The sequence below is a fragment of the Nestor notabilis genome, unplaced genomic scaffold, assembly GCF_000696875.1.
Source record: "Nestor notabilis isolate BGI_N333 unplaced genomic scaffold, ASM69687v1 scaffold24119, whole genome shotgun sequence".
Classification (NCBI taxonomy): domain Eukaryota; kingdom Metazoa; phylum Chordata; class Aves; order Psittaciformes; family Psittacidae; genus Nestor; species Nestor notabilis.
In genome coordinates this window covers 1-15,553 of record NW_009942695.1, presented here as the reverse complement: position 1 = coordinate 15,553, position 15,553 = coordinate 1, and the positions used below count along the sequence as shown (strand labels likewise).

Here is a 15,553-nt window from a genome sequence, read left to right as displayed (position 1 = left end):
ACAGTGGTACCACACTGCCTATGGGACAGCGACTACAGCAAGGAGGAACAGGAGGCACCAGGAGGCTGTACTCCAGACAGGATGAATGCTTCCTGGCAGAGCAGCACAGAGACGGAACAACCCAACATGCTTCTCTCTCTGCCCAGTCCCCTGTCATAGTACTCGGTGGCCCCAGTCACACCAGCCAGGCCTCTGAGCTGTGATCAGCCACGTGAGCCACAGCAGTGTATCTGCCAGTGTTCCCTGAGAGGCCAGGCAGACACACCACACCAGGTGTGTGGGCACAGCAAGACAATGCAAAGCACTCTCTTGTGTGGCATATCCTGTTTCTCCCCAACATATATACAAGGTCACCACCTCAGCCGTGCACACGAGCGATACCATCTGTTTAATCAATGTTCTCTGTGCTACAAAGTCATTCCAGATGCTTTGCATTGGATACAACTTTTTCAATAGCAAGGTAGGGGGGTGAAGAAGCAATAGTCAGGCTTCTTTTTTGCATAGGTCATGGTGTTAGTAGTAAACTGTCTCCCTCCAACCCCTGCTTCCTCCTCCCCTGGTAACTGAGCCTCCCTATACTTCACTTTGGGAGCTCCTGCATAGGAATATTTCACAAGCAGGCCCGAGGGTTTGTCTGCTGCCTATTCTACTTCCTTCAGAGCACCTGAGATGAGCTGGGCTGGCATGTCTGCCCATATCACACTCCTGTGCTGCCCGGACGGGAGATGGAAACTTACCTGCTGAGGTCAAAGACTGCTTCTCACTCATGGTCTGGGGCTCCCAGCTTAAGCCATATTACATTTGGCAGGCAGTCAGGCTCCCAAATCATGGTGGTGACTCTGAAAATCAGGAGAGGAAATAAAGTAAGTCTTGCTATTTTCTAAAGTCTTTAGGGTAACATTTATGTCATATAGTGAACTCTACCCTTCTGGTCCTAGAGGCCAGAAAAATACCTCAAAATAGATATGTGAAACTTTAAGTTCTCAGGCCATGCCTCCATGCCAGGAGCCAGACCGTTGTGCAACACACCATTAGGCATCTCTAGGGACTGGGCCCCTGAAGGGACTGCCTCATCTAGTCCTCCACAGTACCAGGCAACTATAGATACTTAGATCTGATGCGCACACATACAAAATACTTTAAGCTCCTCCAAAGCTTCATACTGAAACACACTCATACAAGAGATCAAAAATTACGACTGTTTCCTCCCTGAAGCACCATCACTGTTGGAAGGGTTCATAGTGAAGTCACAAGCCTTGATAACCCTGCACAAAGCAGTCAATCCGAGACACCCTTTCTGAAAGGCAAGTGCTTTCCATAAAGTTATCTGTATCATCAGCTGTTAATCAGCACAGACCAATTGATTTCATCTTCCACTAAACAAGTGCCTGGCTCATCCTTGTTTTGGTAGATGTTCGTCTGTGATAGCTCTGTAGTCATGACAGTGGAAGATACAGCTTGGTAGCATTTTTGGTGCTGTTTTGCTTATCATTTCACTGTCACTGGGTTTGGAGCCCAGGAAGGGTTTAATCCCTTCCCTGCTTTTGCCAGGTAACAGCTGTTCTACTTTCCGGATCCCTGGATCATCCAGGTTCTAATGAGGTAAGTGGATGTCCTTGCAGGAGCTCCTGCAGGAGGAGCTTTGGAAAAACCAGTCAGGACTGGTCCCGCCAGCCCGGGGGGCATTACTGCTCCCATGCTAATGCAACTGGATCCAATCTCCTGGCAGACCAGCTGGCTGCTTTACAAAGAGTTCCCTCCAGACTGGCTCAAAGGCTGAGCCCAGACGGGGGATGGCTATGACGAAATTTGAGCAAGAGGGTGAAAGGCTATCGGCCTTCATTAAATTTGGGAACACCTGATGAAGACAATGCTCGGTATGGATTAGCTCCTCCCAAGAAGACACAAGCTGCCTTGTTTTGCTGTGAGTTTACCATTGTATGGAGCATCTCCCCCAGCACCAGCGAGACCCTGGATGTTGAATCGCAGTGTTGAACCATAGTGCAATCACTTGGGATGTGTGAGAGGCTGTTGTGCAACATCACTGTGAGCTGGTAAAGCACAGAGATATTTCAGTGGCAACATCCATCCTACTCGCATCTGGGATTCAGTGTGTAACAGCTTTATGTGACACACTCTGCAGCAGAATGTGAACTTCAGCACATCCTGGAGATGAAACAGCTGAACACTGAGCATGGCTTAAGTACACTTCAGAACCAGGTAAAACCAGAAATAGTGTTTGAATAGAGAGAAAGATGCAAATTCCAACCGTGTGTTTAAAATCTATTGTAAACGCACTGGGAAGGCCTCAGTTACCTATGTATGTCTCCTGAACAAAAGCAGCTCTTAGCACAAGCCAATTTAGTCTTGACAAAGAGAGTTAGGAAATGCTTTAACCATGTCTGAAAGCAGAATTTTTCAGACCCAGCAAGAGGATGGGATCTGCTGAACACTGCCCTTTTCCTGGAGCTCCTGCTAAATCAACGGCAAAACTCACACGGATGCTACTGGGACAGAGATTAGCCAGTGGCGACGCGTAACAAGCTGCCCTCCATCACCATTCACCGCCCCTTCCCACACTTCCTTGTGTTGCTTTTGCTCACAGACACGTTGTTGAGTCTTGCACTGCTTGCTCATTAGCATCGCAGTAAGTGATTTCTTATGTAAATCCTGCCAGCCCACAGAAAAACCAGTTCAATTCCAGTCTGCGCTGTTGGGATGGACACAGAACAGAGAAGAAGAAGCGCTAATGATCTTTCTCTCTCTTTTTTTTTTGTTTTAATATAAAACCAAGGACCATGCGTAGAAGCAGCCATTGTATATCTTCCACTGCAAGCGGAATTACCCTCACATCTGCAAGAGAGGCTGCTCCAAATACCAAATTCTCCTGGCTATCTATTTGCAAGTACTGACACCAAGCTTGTAGGTATAGTAGCAGTTTCTGTGGACCTAATGACAGGTTTGAAACCAATGAGCGTTTCTGCCCGTGGACCTCATGTCTTCTTTCACATCTTATCTTTTAAAGGCATGGCTATGTTGCTAATGGCAGCATAGCTTTTCTGTGTGGTGTCTCATAAACTTAACTTTTCTATGCAGTGACCGAGCAAAATAAGTGTGTTTCCATGCTGAGGGGATCCTTTTCTTCTCACTGCTGCTGGTAATACAGGCTTCTCAAAGGCCTGGAAATCGTTTCCATTGTTAGCCACTGAAACACTGGCATGCACTTCAAGAGCACTGGAGCCATTCCTTACTATGCCTTAATATTACTTACTATGCCTTTCCTTAATACTTGTGGTGGTATGAGAAAGGTATTGGTTGAATTTAGCACTCTAAGAGCTCCTCCATAGGCGGTAACAGAGCTCATGGGACTTATCCTGGGGAAGTCTTCAAAACTGAGAGGGAAGTTCCTATTTTTCCATGGCAGGGGTATTTGTTAGAGAGTCATAATGTAAAATCCTGTGCTTATTCTGGCCCATTTTTTGCTCTACTCTGCTACTCCGTCCCTCCACCTCACTCCCCCTTCCACTGCTGCTTTCTTCTTCAAGCACCACACTAGCACTTGTGCAGAACATCTGACCAGGATTAAGACACACAGCCACTGTTCATGTTCTCGAAAAGCTTTAATCATAGATGAGAGGGACTAAGACCTGACAGGACATTTGTTGCCCTAAGCCCTGGTTTGGTTTTGCTCCATTCTGCTCCACCCGAGAGGTGTCTGCCTTTCATCCCTGACAGTAATCATCTCTGGGTGTAAGACGGGCTTTTTCACTGGAAGGAGGCAGATAGGGTATGGAAACAATGCAGACAGGTATCAACGCGAACCACGCTAGCTTTGTGCCTATGGAAATTACATTTGGAAGGTTCATTTGCAAATCTTTCTACCTGCATTTTCTGTGTGCAGCTTTAACCACTTCTGAACTTAAATCACGCTGCTCAGAAATGTGAGGGCAAAGGATGCAAGAGGAAGGGAAGTCTTGAAGCTAAAAGATGGGACAGCTACCAGGTTCAGTCTCCAAGTGATGGCTGGCTAATACTCAAATACAAATCCACTGCCAGCTCTGTAAGGAAAATCACACTCGAAGAAGCAAGCTGTTTTCCAAGGTCTGGACCAAAGCAACAATAGCAAGAATGCAAAGGCAGTTAGATGCAGCAATGGTGTTGTCTGACTTAGTGTGCATGGCACTGGAATAAGGGTATGACATCGAGGTTAAGACATACTGGATATGCTGGATTAGATTAGACTGTCAGACTATTTAGCTTTGCTTTTTGTCCCAAAGTGCAAAGAGAACAGGCTGCAGTATTTCAGCCAAAAAATACTAAGCTGAGAAGAGGCTTTCGTTTCTGAATTATGTGCAAAAAAAAATGTCTTAATGACACAAAAAGTGTATGAGTGATTTTTTTTTCCCCTCCTCAAGAAAGCATGTTACTATTCTTACTAGGAAAGTGTATTTTGAAGGAATTACTTTACCTTGGACTTAAGATGTCCCCCCTACAGGTTTCCTTTGGTTGAAAAAGGCACAAATGCTGCTTCCTTGGCTTTGGGCCTACATCCTCCGTAAGCAAACCATAGCTGTTTCCCTCTGACATTTGCAGGCATAGCTGTCTCAACCCAACACACTCACAAATCTCAGGCAAAGCCAGACCTGCAGTAAACTAGGATTACTCAAGGAAGGTGTAACCAGCAGAGGAACAACAGGTATGTACAGCTTTGTTCACAAAAATGAGAAGGAATCAAGATTTATTTATTAAAGGCTGTCTGACCCTTCTGTTCACTGATCTACCTCATGTGAAAGGTCTCCAACACTGACAAGTGCTTCCTGCTCCTCAACCATGCTTGCTCGCTGCATTCAAGCTGTCACCAAGAAGGCAAAGCCATCACTTCCTATCAAAGATAATGCCTCAAGAACCAAGTGATGGCAGAATTGTGCACTGAAGTGAGACATACCATTAGTGCATCAAGGAAACCTCTCCAAAGAGAGGCAAACATTTGTCCCCATTAAAAACTTTGCTTTCGGATAGGTTTGTGCAGGTGGCTTGCTTAAGTATTTGTGGCACTAATAGGCTAGGTAAGATAAAAACCACCCAAAGTTATTTTTAGAACTCAAAACTTCGTACCAGTTACTGGAAACTGCGTCAACCAACTCAGAGGTGGAAGACGTGCCCTGCCTGTAATAGCCAGCAGGCCAAGATTCAAAGTAAGATCTGCTACTGCTCTGAGGAAAAAGTGGCATACAGGAAGGAGGGAAGCAAGAGGGAAGCAAAAGCCAGAAGTAGATAGGAAGCTACTCTGGCCATAGACAACTTCAACAAACTCAAAAGCTCCACAAATACACAATAAACCTTGTGAGGAGCTATTGTTTTGGGTTTCCCCCACCCCCAAAATGCAATAATTATGGAGAACAAAACATCTGGGAAAGAGGAAGGAGTTGTGCAAGCAGACATGACCCTCACATCACCAAAATTCCTGGAGACTGATCTGGATATCAAAAATATCTTGCAAAATCAGCTGTGCGCGCAGAAAACTGCAAGAACACCAGGCCACTCTTCCAGGTCTCAGATGAGGCAGCTACAAGTGACAAGGACACAGAAGCTCTCTTGTCAAATTAACATTGCCACTGGAAGGTCAAGGAAAATCTGGAGGCATAACTTACAAGATGTGGGACCAGAAACCCAGGCATGCTTAGTAGAACTATGGTAGCTCCATGTGAGGGGAGCAGGTTAAAAGCCAGATGATGTATATATCTTGAAGAGAAGACCTGGCTGTGCAGGATCAACAGTAAAACTAATCTTTAGCCGTGCCCTGCAGCCGATCAGATCTGCTTGTCGCACAAGTGTAGCGTCCTTGGGCAGCAAGAGACTTGCAAACATACAGTTCCACCCATCGGCTGTGCTGTTCAAGCAGCCAACCCACTGGACACTGTAGGTCTTGATGGTGCTTGTGCATCACATCTACATCAGGAAAGTGGCAGTAAGCTGTTATTAGTCAGGGCCATAGCTCAAGTAGAATAAAACCTTGCTGCTTGCTAGAAGTTATAACTGATTAAAAACTCAATTAAGGGAGGTTTTTTGGTTTGTTTTTTGTTGTTGTAGGGATTTGGGGTATTTTTTTTTTGTTTTTTTGGTTGTTTTTTTTTTTTTAATGCAAAGTTGTACATCACTTTTGAATTCCATACAGCATTCCTGGTCAGAGAGAGCTGCCCTCAATTCACTGTACTACATTCCTCAAAAAGGAATTCCCTCAGCAAACCCAGAAAACCTTTTGCAGTGCTCAGCAAGGCACTGCAGGGAGCAGGTGAAGCTCCCTGTCTAGCACAAGGCAGCAGTCATTTCCTGGGCACTGAACAGCTCTGCTAGCAAGCACTGCAGCCATGCTGGGTGGCACTGACCCATAACAAACAGCCTCTTTAAGAAGGAGCTGCTGGCTGCCCACCTGCAGCCTAGCTGTAACCTAGATCCTTAGAGAGGAACAAACCTTCTGTGAAGCCTGCCCTCCAGTGTTTCCAAGCTTCCAGCTAAAGAGACTCCACAATGATTTTCCTTCCCAGTTATTGTTGAAAGGTCAAGTCCAAGCCAGGACACCACCATCTGATGCTCATTCAAGAGTGTGTCCTCCTAGATATAGTTCACTGGGGTCTCCCCAGCAACTAACTGCCTCCAGCCCACTCTATAAGCAAGAGTACAAAATACACACAACAGAAGGAAGTTATAAGCTACTCCAGTAGCTTCATTTCATTAGGCTTTCAAGATAGAGAGGGAAAAACAGAAAATTGCTGTTTCTATGCTGCCATTCATTTAGCCTGTCAGGTAGAAAACCTGCTATTTACTTCAGGAAGAAGAATAGAGACAGAAGAGTTTCTAGAAGAAAACACTTTTGGCTTTCAACTGGGAGCTGTATTCTAACCCCACTTTCACTGAGATTAAGCTTGTTTACTCCAAAGCAAAAAGCTTGGCATGACCAACAGAAACACCTTTTCTTGCCAGAACCCTAATAGCAAATGTCTGTGGAAAAGCCACCTCGAGCAGTGCTGTTTACTTTGGTAATGAAGCAAGTTCCCTGGAATGAAGTCTTGCAGTCTTCCCAAGAGATGTTGCAATACATACCTCAGCTCTATGCCATGCAAGCTGCTCTCAGAGCCTGAGAACTACATGGTAACTCCAGAGGCCAAGGCAAGTGTTACTCCAGACAGGACTCTAGACTACTCCTGCTGTGGGTACACAACTTGGATCCCAACTCAAATTGGCTGGTTCTTTAGTCTTATTCTTTGCTTCAAGCTAACCCACAGCCAGCAACACCCTCGAGAATGCTTTTGACAAAAAGGACCTCAAAAGAAGGTTCTCCAGCATAACTGCAACTTTAAAACCAAACTCACCCCCTTGATACTCATTTTTTCAGACAACTCTGAACTTAAGACTGCAAGTCACTGCAGAAGTGTTTAGAGGGAACATTAGCACATAGTTGGACTAAAAGCTACCTGGAGAGGAACAGAAATTCAAGGTAGAATGCAGAGGCCAAGGCTCCCTTTCTGTTCAGGGAGTCACTGCCCTGAGGCTTTTCTGCTGCTCCTCATTTATTTAAGACTGAGTCTCAAGCCACTGTCCAAACTCCCTCTGACCACACAGAGATGAAAGGGTCTCCACTCTCCAATATTCCTAGCCCTTGAGGCCAGAGCATACGGATACTCCTTGACTCAAACTTCAGCTTCAGACTTTGCTTCCAACAAGATGGATGACTTAAGTCCTCCATAATCCAGTAAGTTAAAGATTCCTTTGTAGTAGAATTAAATTGACTTCCTTCCAGAACAGGTACTCACATTTGCACATGATGTTTACAAACAACTTGCACTCCTGTGAGAGCACCTTCACACATGATTGTAGCTCTTCACAGCCATGCTTTCTGCTCTTAGACATTGAAATTCCTGCTTTGAGGAGAAACCAAGCTCTAATTTCAAGTGTTTACACATACTCCCAAGAGCAAGGGGAAAAAAAAAAAATAATCTTACCATGATTAGGTTATGTAAAAAGTTTAATTATAAAATAAATAAGTTTGTTATGGAAACATTAAATATTAAATACAGTAATAAATATTTACACATTTACAGATATGACTTGACAATTAATGGTTTTCTCTGCTACCAGAAGAATTCTGCTCTGTTTATACAGAACACATTGACTCTTCCAAGAAGAAACTGAACTCTAATACTCTGTGCTCAAGACTGCATGGACAGTTCAAGAAACCGAGGACACTTGGGTCAGAAAAGTTTGAGGTAAGTCAAGTTCTTTGCACCAGAAGGTAGAGCACAGGAGACCGCTGCCTGCAGAGTATCAGCGCATTAATTTTATTCTTCAAAGAAACAGGTTCTTGGCCAAGTTCAACAGGCTGGATCCGATGGAAAGCATTTTACACTTAAGTGCTGCTTAAAGCACCAGCAAGTGTCTGGGTGACAGAAGTAGCTTTCTGTTTATAACTGATGGGTCCAGGATTAACTTTCTGGAGCAGGGGCCTTTTCCTTCAGATAAAGGGCTTTGGATATTGCATCTACTCTCTCAGCATCCCAAGTAGACTAGTTTTAACTCAGGTTAGCATACACAAAAATAGATAGCTCCGCTCACACAAGTCCTACTGAGTTCAGAGGGATTACTTTCCACACATACAGTAACAGAACCCAGGTGTGGCTGACAAAGATCTGTCACCTACACCCTGCAAGTCAGAACTAGAGATGAAGTTCTTTGAAGCCGATATCAACAGGGAGCACAGTGACAGCAGAATTATGCTTTTCATCTGCTGAGGTCTAGGGAGAGAAGCCATCCAGAGCTCTTCCCTTTTCCACTTTGAGGGAAAGGAATTTTCTCCCCTCCATCCATTCCTGAAAGCCACAATGAGCTCTCTACCTTCGATTTAGAGCTGCCAAAGAAGACTTGCTAACAGAAGAAAGTTCATCCACACAACAGCAGAGACCAGAGCTCCAGCACCGATGAGAAGGCTCAGCAGCAGTAGTCTCTAGCAGGTCCTCTACACTGTAGTGGCAGCTCCTTCCACATAATTGTGCCAAAATGTAGCAGTAACTGTCCTGTCCTCCCCAACGAGCGATTCAGCAGCAAGTGGCATGTTGAGATCTTCTTGCAGCAGCCTCTGTCTGGATGTATCAGGGCTAAGTGGTAACAGCTCCAGCCCACAGTGTCCAGGGGGATGTGTCAGGTAGCCAGAGGTACGCTGCAGCTTGGCAGTGGCCACATCAGAACTGTTCTGTAAGGGGCAGACCAGGCATGTTAATACCACCAGAACATGAGCACTCTGTGCTAGAACCATGTCAAACCTACATCTGAAGCTGGCAGGCTAAGGTTGTGCATATACCTGAAGACACTCTGCAGCTTCAAGCAAACTTCGAACAAAATCCTCCAACTGCCACTGGACAAAGCTGGTCAAGGTTCGTAGCTGACATGCAGCAAAGCAAAACTTCTGAGCTCTGCCAGAAGTACTGAGGGCTATCCTTCATAGCTTCCTCCTTCAACTTCTAATACAACTCCTATTCAATAAGGGTCCTGGAATCTGCTGTTAGGTACACTTTTGCTCAGAGACTACCAACTTTCTTGCTCACTGAAATCCACTGGATTTCCCCCAGGAGTGATCCACGTAGGCCAAGGAGCTTTAGCACTCAGTTGCTATGACATTATGAAACTTGCCTGAGAGGCTATCTATGGTGGTCATAGAATTAGAAGCTTTTTCTTGATCTGTAAACCTCCAAGCTCCAGAAACCTCCTGATGCCTCGCAGAGAAGGTATTAAAATGCTCAGTACTCCTCTTACAAGAGGCAATGATTCTCTTGGCTGCTGCACCATCTTCCATGATGGCAGTCTACCATGGCTTCTTGCACTAAGCATGTCTGTTCAGATATTAGGATTTTTTTTTTCCTTCTTAAGTCCACTGATCTCAGTACAGCTTCCTATTCTTACTTTTTCTTCAAGACAGCAGTCAGAAAGTTAACAGAGCTGTTGAACTTGCACAACTCAGGTGGTTTTGAGAAACCAGCAAATTGAGGCAGTCATTCACATGTAATCTACATGTTTCAAGGCACTTCAAGCATTAAAACCTAATGGGAGCTTTGCCAAGCATGCAAGCAATGCTCACACGGGGAACTCCAGCCTGGAAGGACAGAAAGGTGTTTCAAGTCAGCTTTCATACCTCCTCTTTCCTCATTTACACACCAATGTGGCCATTTCTATTTTCTTGTCGAAGTTTTTTCCTTTCTTCTTTCTCTTCATACTGAGGACACTTTTTCCTGACCCTGTGGAATTGCAGGTTGTTAGAGGTCATTTTGAACACTGATACACACCTGCAGCATTTACACTCATGTCATTTGGATCCTCAGGCAACTCGTCAGTACCAGGAAGCTTCAAGCAAGCCAGTTTTTAAACATCCAGCATCAAGCAATATCTGATCATAAAATCAAGGAGCCCCTGAGTTCAGCACTGGCAGTTTTGCTGCACAGGGCCAGGGCTTCTCAGCTTCAACCTCATGAGGAAGCAAGATGAAGAGGGTTTATTGCTGCAACTGAGCAAAGGACCAGGTGGCTTTCTGGTAGACAGATTTCCTGGTGGCTTTAGCAAATGCTTGCAGAGACCAGACTGCCTTCCTCCTCCCCACAGCAGAGCCCTGTGGACTTAAGTTTCTCAAGTTCCTGTCCCCTTGATGCAACTCTTGAGCACATTGTAAGCACAGCTGCTTAATAATTTTCTCGCGATTTCTCCTGTCTTTTGCAGTGACTGCTCCAGACAGACCATCTAGCTTCTCTGGACAAAGGTATAGATTAATGATCTACACACCTCATGCTTGTGAGGGTTCAGAGCATGAAATAAACACAATGCTACTCCATGGAACTCCAGAAACTAACAAATATCATTTGCTCTTGCAGCACTACAGAACTGGTTATCTCTCCTAGCAGCAAAGAATGAGGCAGTGTTCAGAGAACAAGTGCTCATCCCAGCATTCCTCAAGTTCAGATCTAAACACGAAGCAACAGCAAAATGACAAATGCACACCTTGTTTGCTGAACTGCAAAGAAAGGGCACAGCATGTACCTCATCCAGCTGATGTAGTTCATCAAGATCTAAAATTAGGCCCAACTTCCGAGTTTCACCTACAGTGACCCAACCTCTACCATGGTGGAGCTGCAGTGTTAGACCTGGAGCACTACTCCAGTAGTCTGGAAACACCGGAGTCAGGCTTCCTGTGCTATCTAACCTCAGCACTAGTTCCTGAACACACCAGCAAGAAGCAAAGGCACAGGCAGGCACAAGCTGCTGCGTACTGCTTTTTAGCAGGTGCAAAGAAGAGTTCAATGTATGGTTTAAAACATGCACCCAGAGAAGCCTTTTAATTTACCCACAACGGGAGCCCAGACTCCCATTACCCACCACACAACCATCAACAGTTGGTTAGGCTGGAATGGTTGTTCCCTCCATCTTAACAGCATGCAGCACAGAATTTGGGACCAACAGCATTTGTTTCCCCACTCACTTCCCCTCAGTCTAAGTAACAGCATTTGTTTCCCCTCACTTCCCCATCAACCTCTGTAAATAAATGGACAGTTGGAGCATCACCTCCTTCCCCCCAGATGTGCACCCAGTTGCTGAATAGCAGCTATACATGAGGCTGTTACACTACTGCCTGCTGGCTTTTCCACCAGGATTAGGGAAAGCACTGCTGTCTTGCAGGCTTCTCCACAAGGATTAGGGAAGGCACTGTTGTGTCAGCATTAACACTCCTCCTCCACTTCCTGCTTGTGTTCTGCAGGACTGTAGCTATTCCAGTTGTACCAAGAGCAGAAAGGCTGTGGTCTAAAAGAATCAAGGGTCACAAGCTGCCCACAGCCAACAGCAAGAAAATAAGTGAACACATAGTCACTTACTAACTTCTCAGACCTTGCTTCTACCCTCAACACCCATCCAAGCCAGGATAAGAACTCAGCCCTTTTGGATGCCTTCCACACAGGTAATTCAGATGACCCATATGCATTTCAGGGCTATTGGACAGAAATCCCGCTCACACTTAAGCTAGGCAGATACCAAACAGTATGTGTGTATAAGTGTATATATATATATATATATATATACTTACTGCACTATCACAATGATAAGTACAGTAATGAAGCTGATGCTTGAAAGCAGGACAGCTACCACTACCAACACAGTCTTCGAGTAGTCTGCCACATCATTCTTCCGTTGAGTCTTCATGAACTGTTCACCACAGCGCTCACCAAAAAAATCCTGATGACACCTGCAAAGCAAACATTAACACAAGTGCTTATCAGCTCCAGTGCTGCCTGGAGCTAAGGACACCCACACACATTCAAACCTGACTTAGCCATCTTCAGAGTTTCCCATGAATCTCAAGACGCTCGCTTCAGAGCATGTTCATGAAATGCAGTCGCTGGGCTAGCACAAGGTTTGTCAGCATTTCAACACGTCGAGATTAGTTTGGGCGTGATGTTTCAGGAAGACACGCCTTTTCATTCTTTTGGGTTGAGTTTATGACCAACTGATGAGTTCAGTGGCTTGTTATGCATCTCAGATTCCATCATCACTTAATTTACATGGCAGAAAGATTCTCAGTCAAAATATGGCAGGAGATGGATCCATGCCGAGTTGACACCAATTTTTCCTCTAAGCCCTCATATGCTACTGGCTCATGCCAATCACACCTAGCTCACAAGGTACAAGTAACTTACTTGCAGGTAACCATCTGCAGATGTTCTAGGTAAATGCATTCACCATGGATGCAAAAGTTTTTGTATTCCATTTCACAGGGAGTCCCTTTCTTTTTGTTTTTCCCTTTGTTTTTCTTCCTTCTTGATTTGCCGGCATTCTTCTCACCCCCCCTCTTTGTTGGCTTGGGCTTAACCACAGGTTCAACTGAAAAAAGGACAAGATCACTCAGTCTAGGAATGCTATATTGTGTGAAAAGTGAATTACAGAATTTGGTGGGGGTAGAGAGATGGTCACTGCAGGAGAACTTGTCACTGGAAAGCATAGGATGCAGGTGAGCATGCAGCTAGGCATTTCACATCCACCAGAAGAACAGCTAACTTAGCTCATGAAGCATAACACTACCACCATTAAGTCCTGTGCAATGTAGACCAAAAGCAGCCAAGAGTCACCAGAGATGAAAAGCAGCAGAGTTGAAGGCATAAGATACTTGAATGAAACTGTACAGGTTCAAGCAAAGGCTTGTAAAGAACACCAAGTTCACACTGAGCCAAGTCATCCACTAGTTTTGTATCAACCCAGATACAAGGCTAACAGCCTCCATCGCTCTAAACCCTCCATTTGCATCAGTGATGAAAGGCATTATAAATTACTAGATTGTCCCGGGCATTTGCAGAGGCAAGACAGCTTGATATCCTAGTCAGCATACTTCTTTCTCGCAAATAACCTGCAGTGCTTTCTTCATCAGAAGATGCTCATTTCCAGTTCTCCTGCTTTGAGAGATGCAGCATGCACTGAAGGAGTGAAGGCAGGATAGTCCACAGGAGTCAGGCTATTTGTTGTCCCGCTTACTGTTGCCCCTCATTATCTCAATTAAGAAACCTCTATAAGAGTGTGGTTTAAAAATGCTGGTGACTTAGTAGCCTTTGGATTTAAACAAGAGCAATCATCTTCCTTTCGCTGGAGAGAACAAGCTAAAGCCAGACACTGACTAAGGGGAATGAAGTACTTAGCTGCTCCATGTAGCAGTCAAAGTTCAATGCTATTGTCTCAGAGCAAGGTGCTAAAACACTGGTTCTCGGGAGAAACCATCCCTTCACTGATAGCCATAAAGCAACACTCTGCTATTGAGGAGTAACAGTTAACCAGGTGAGACTGAATAGGTCTTAAGACCCATTTAGAGCCATTTACAACACTTCATTTGCTCTACTGTGCTCCGCAAACCTACTGAAAATATTTTCTGTAGTACAGTATTTTATCCAGAGCACTACACATACAGGCAATCATCACAATAGGACACAACTAGTGTGTCCTATCCAACTAGTTCATAACCCTGTATTTCTAGTGAAGAGAGCCTGCAAAAAGAAATGAGGTGTAGCTCACTGTTGTCTAGACATCTGATCTTTTTAACTTCTAGATTAGCAAGCCTGGCTTGAAGTTACTTAAAAGCAAAAATGCCTTCAGCAACCAGAAGTCGGATTCAAATGGCATAAGCCATATTAACATGTAAATGAGGACACTGTTCCTGCAGTAAGGTTTCCTGTCCTAGAAGTGTGAGCTTACTCCTGACAGCTGAGGCTCCTGTTCTGTCCAGTTTGACTTGACATTTAGGCTCACACTGCAATAATTGAGGCTGCTTCCATTCTTTCCTCTTCAAGGCTCAGCTTGTCAGTTTGATCTCTGTGTCCCTGTCTGCAAGTTGCACAGGCAGGAAAGCCACCCGCAGTTGAATCATAACAGCTGGAAGGCTCCACAGATAAACCTCATGCCAAGTAGAAGAGCTGGTCTACAAACCAACCAATCACCTTTGGTAACAAGTCTAGCTGCTGCGCAGTTATACAGTGCTTAAGTCACCAAGCCAGTAGTTTTACAGGCCAAACTGCTCAATAGCCCTGACATTCCTGTTTACCCTGGAGGTCTTCAACTCGTGAAAAGCTTCAGCAAGGATCCACTAACTCCCTAGACTGAGCATCTGGAGCATGGTCCTCCTTCACCTAGTCTCAGGGTGTTTCCACAGGAAACATTTTAGCCAAGTCCACCCTAGAGAGCAACAGCACCTGCCTACTAACACCTACTGAGGTTCAAATGACTTGTAAGCTCCCAGCCTGTATTACAATTGCAGTTCAGCCAGAACAAAAAAAAAATCATCTCATCCTTATAGTCAGGCAGATTATTAAAATCTCTTCAGAGCTTAATAAGTGGAAAAATCCCAATAAATTCACGCAATACCTATTAACAATGAAGTATTGCCTGAAAGGCACTTAACAAGCTTTCCTACAGCCACTTAAAAGGTTTAAGTGTTTGCTTCCCAAGAAATTTCAGTCAACTCCAGCCCAAATAAACCATCATGAGACAGCATACACACAAAAAACCCCAAAATCCTTGGAGCTAGAGAGACAGCCCGATATAAATCTCACTTTTAAGGCAAAACAGCACTTACAAACCTCACTGACGCTTCCATGCTAAGTAGATGATAGCTACCCCATCTCAGCCCTCTTATCAGGCTTATCAAGACAGCAGTAGCAGAGCACGCAATCGGCTAACCTGCAGCTTCCACACACACCCTTGTGGCACTCACGCAAAGTTTTCATCCCCGACAGCCTATTCTGAATGCAAGTTCCAAGCAGAAGTACGCTTTTGCTCCGTACTCTATGAGGTAAGTGCAGCAGCAACCGCCTTACAAGAGAGACAAGCCAGAAAGAAGCCGGTGGTCACGGACAGCTGCTCGGCCCGGCGCTGCCGCCTGGCCGCGTCCCCCTCACCTCGGATCAAGTCGTCCACGATGTACTGGTGAACGGGCAGCGCCTCTTCGTACTCCTCATCCTCCTCGTAGTCGGGACCGGAGACGGGC

The 15,553-nt window shown here is 45.1% G+C and overlaps 1 protein-coding gene across 1 annotated transcript; it reads right to left on the bottom strand.

Annotated features, from left to right (window-relative positions):
• Window positions 1-10,195: 10,195 nt before the first annotated feature.
• Window positions 10,196-15,549, bottom strand: AREG (amphiregulin; the record flags this gene model as incomplete). Its single annotated transcript, XM_010021530.1, has 4 exons — window positions 10,196-10,283; window positions 12,116-12,274; window positions 12,726-12,909; window positions 15,465-15,549. Coding segments are annotated over 4 exons (516 nt in total), but the record flags the coding sequence as incomplete, so codon positions are not given.
• Window positions 15,550-15,553: the final 4 nt, after the last annotated feature.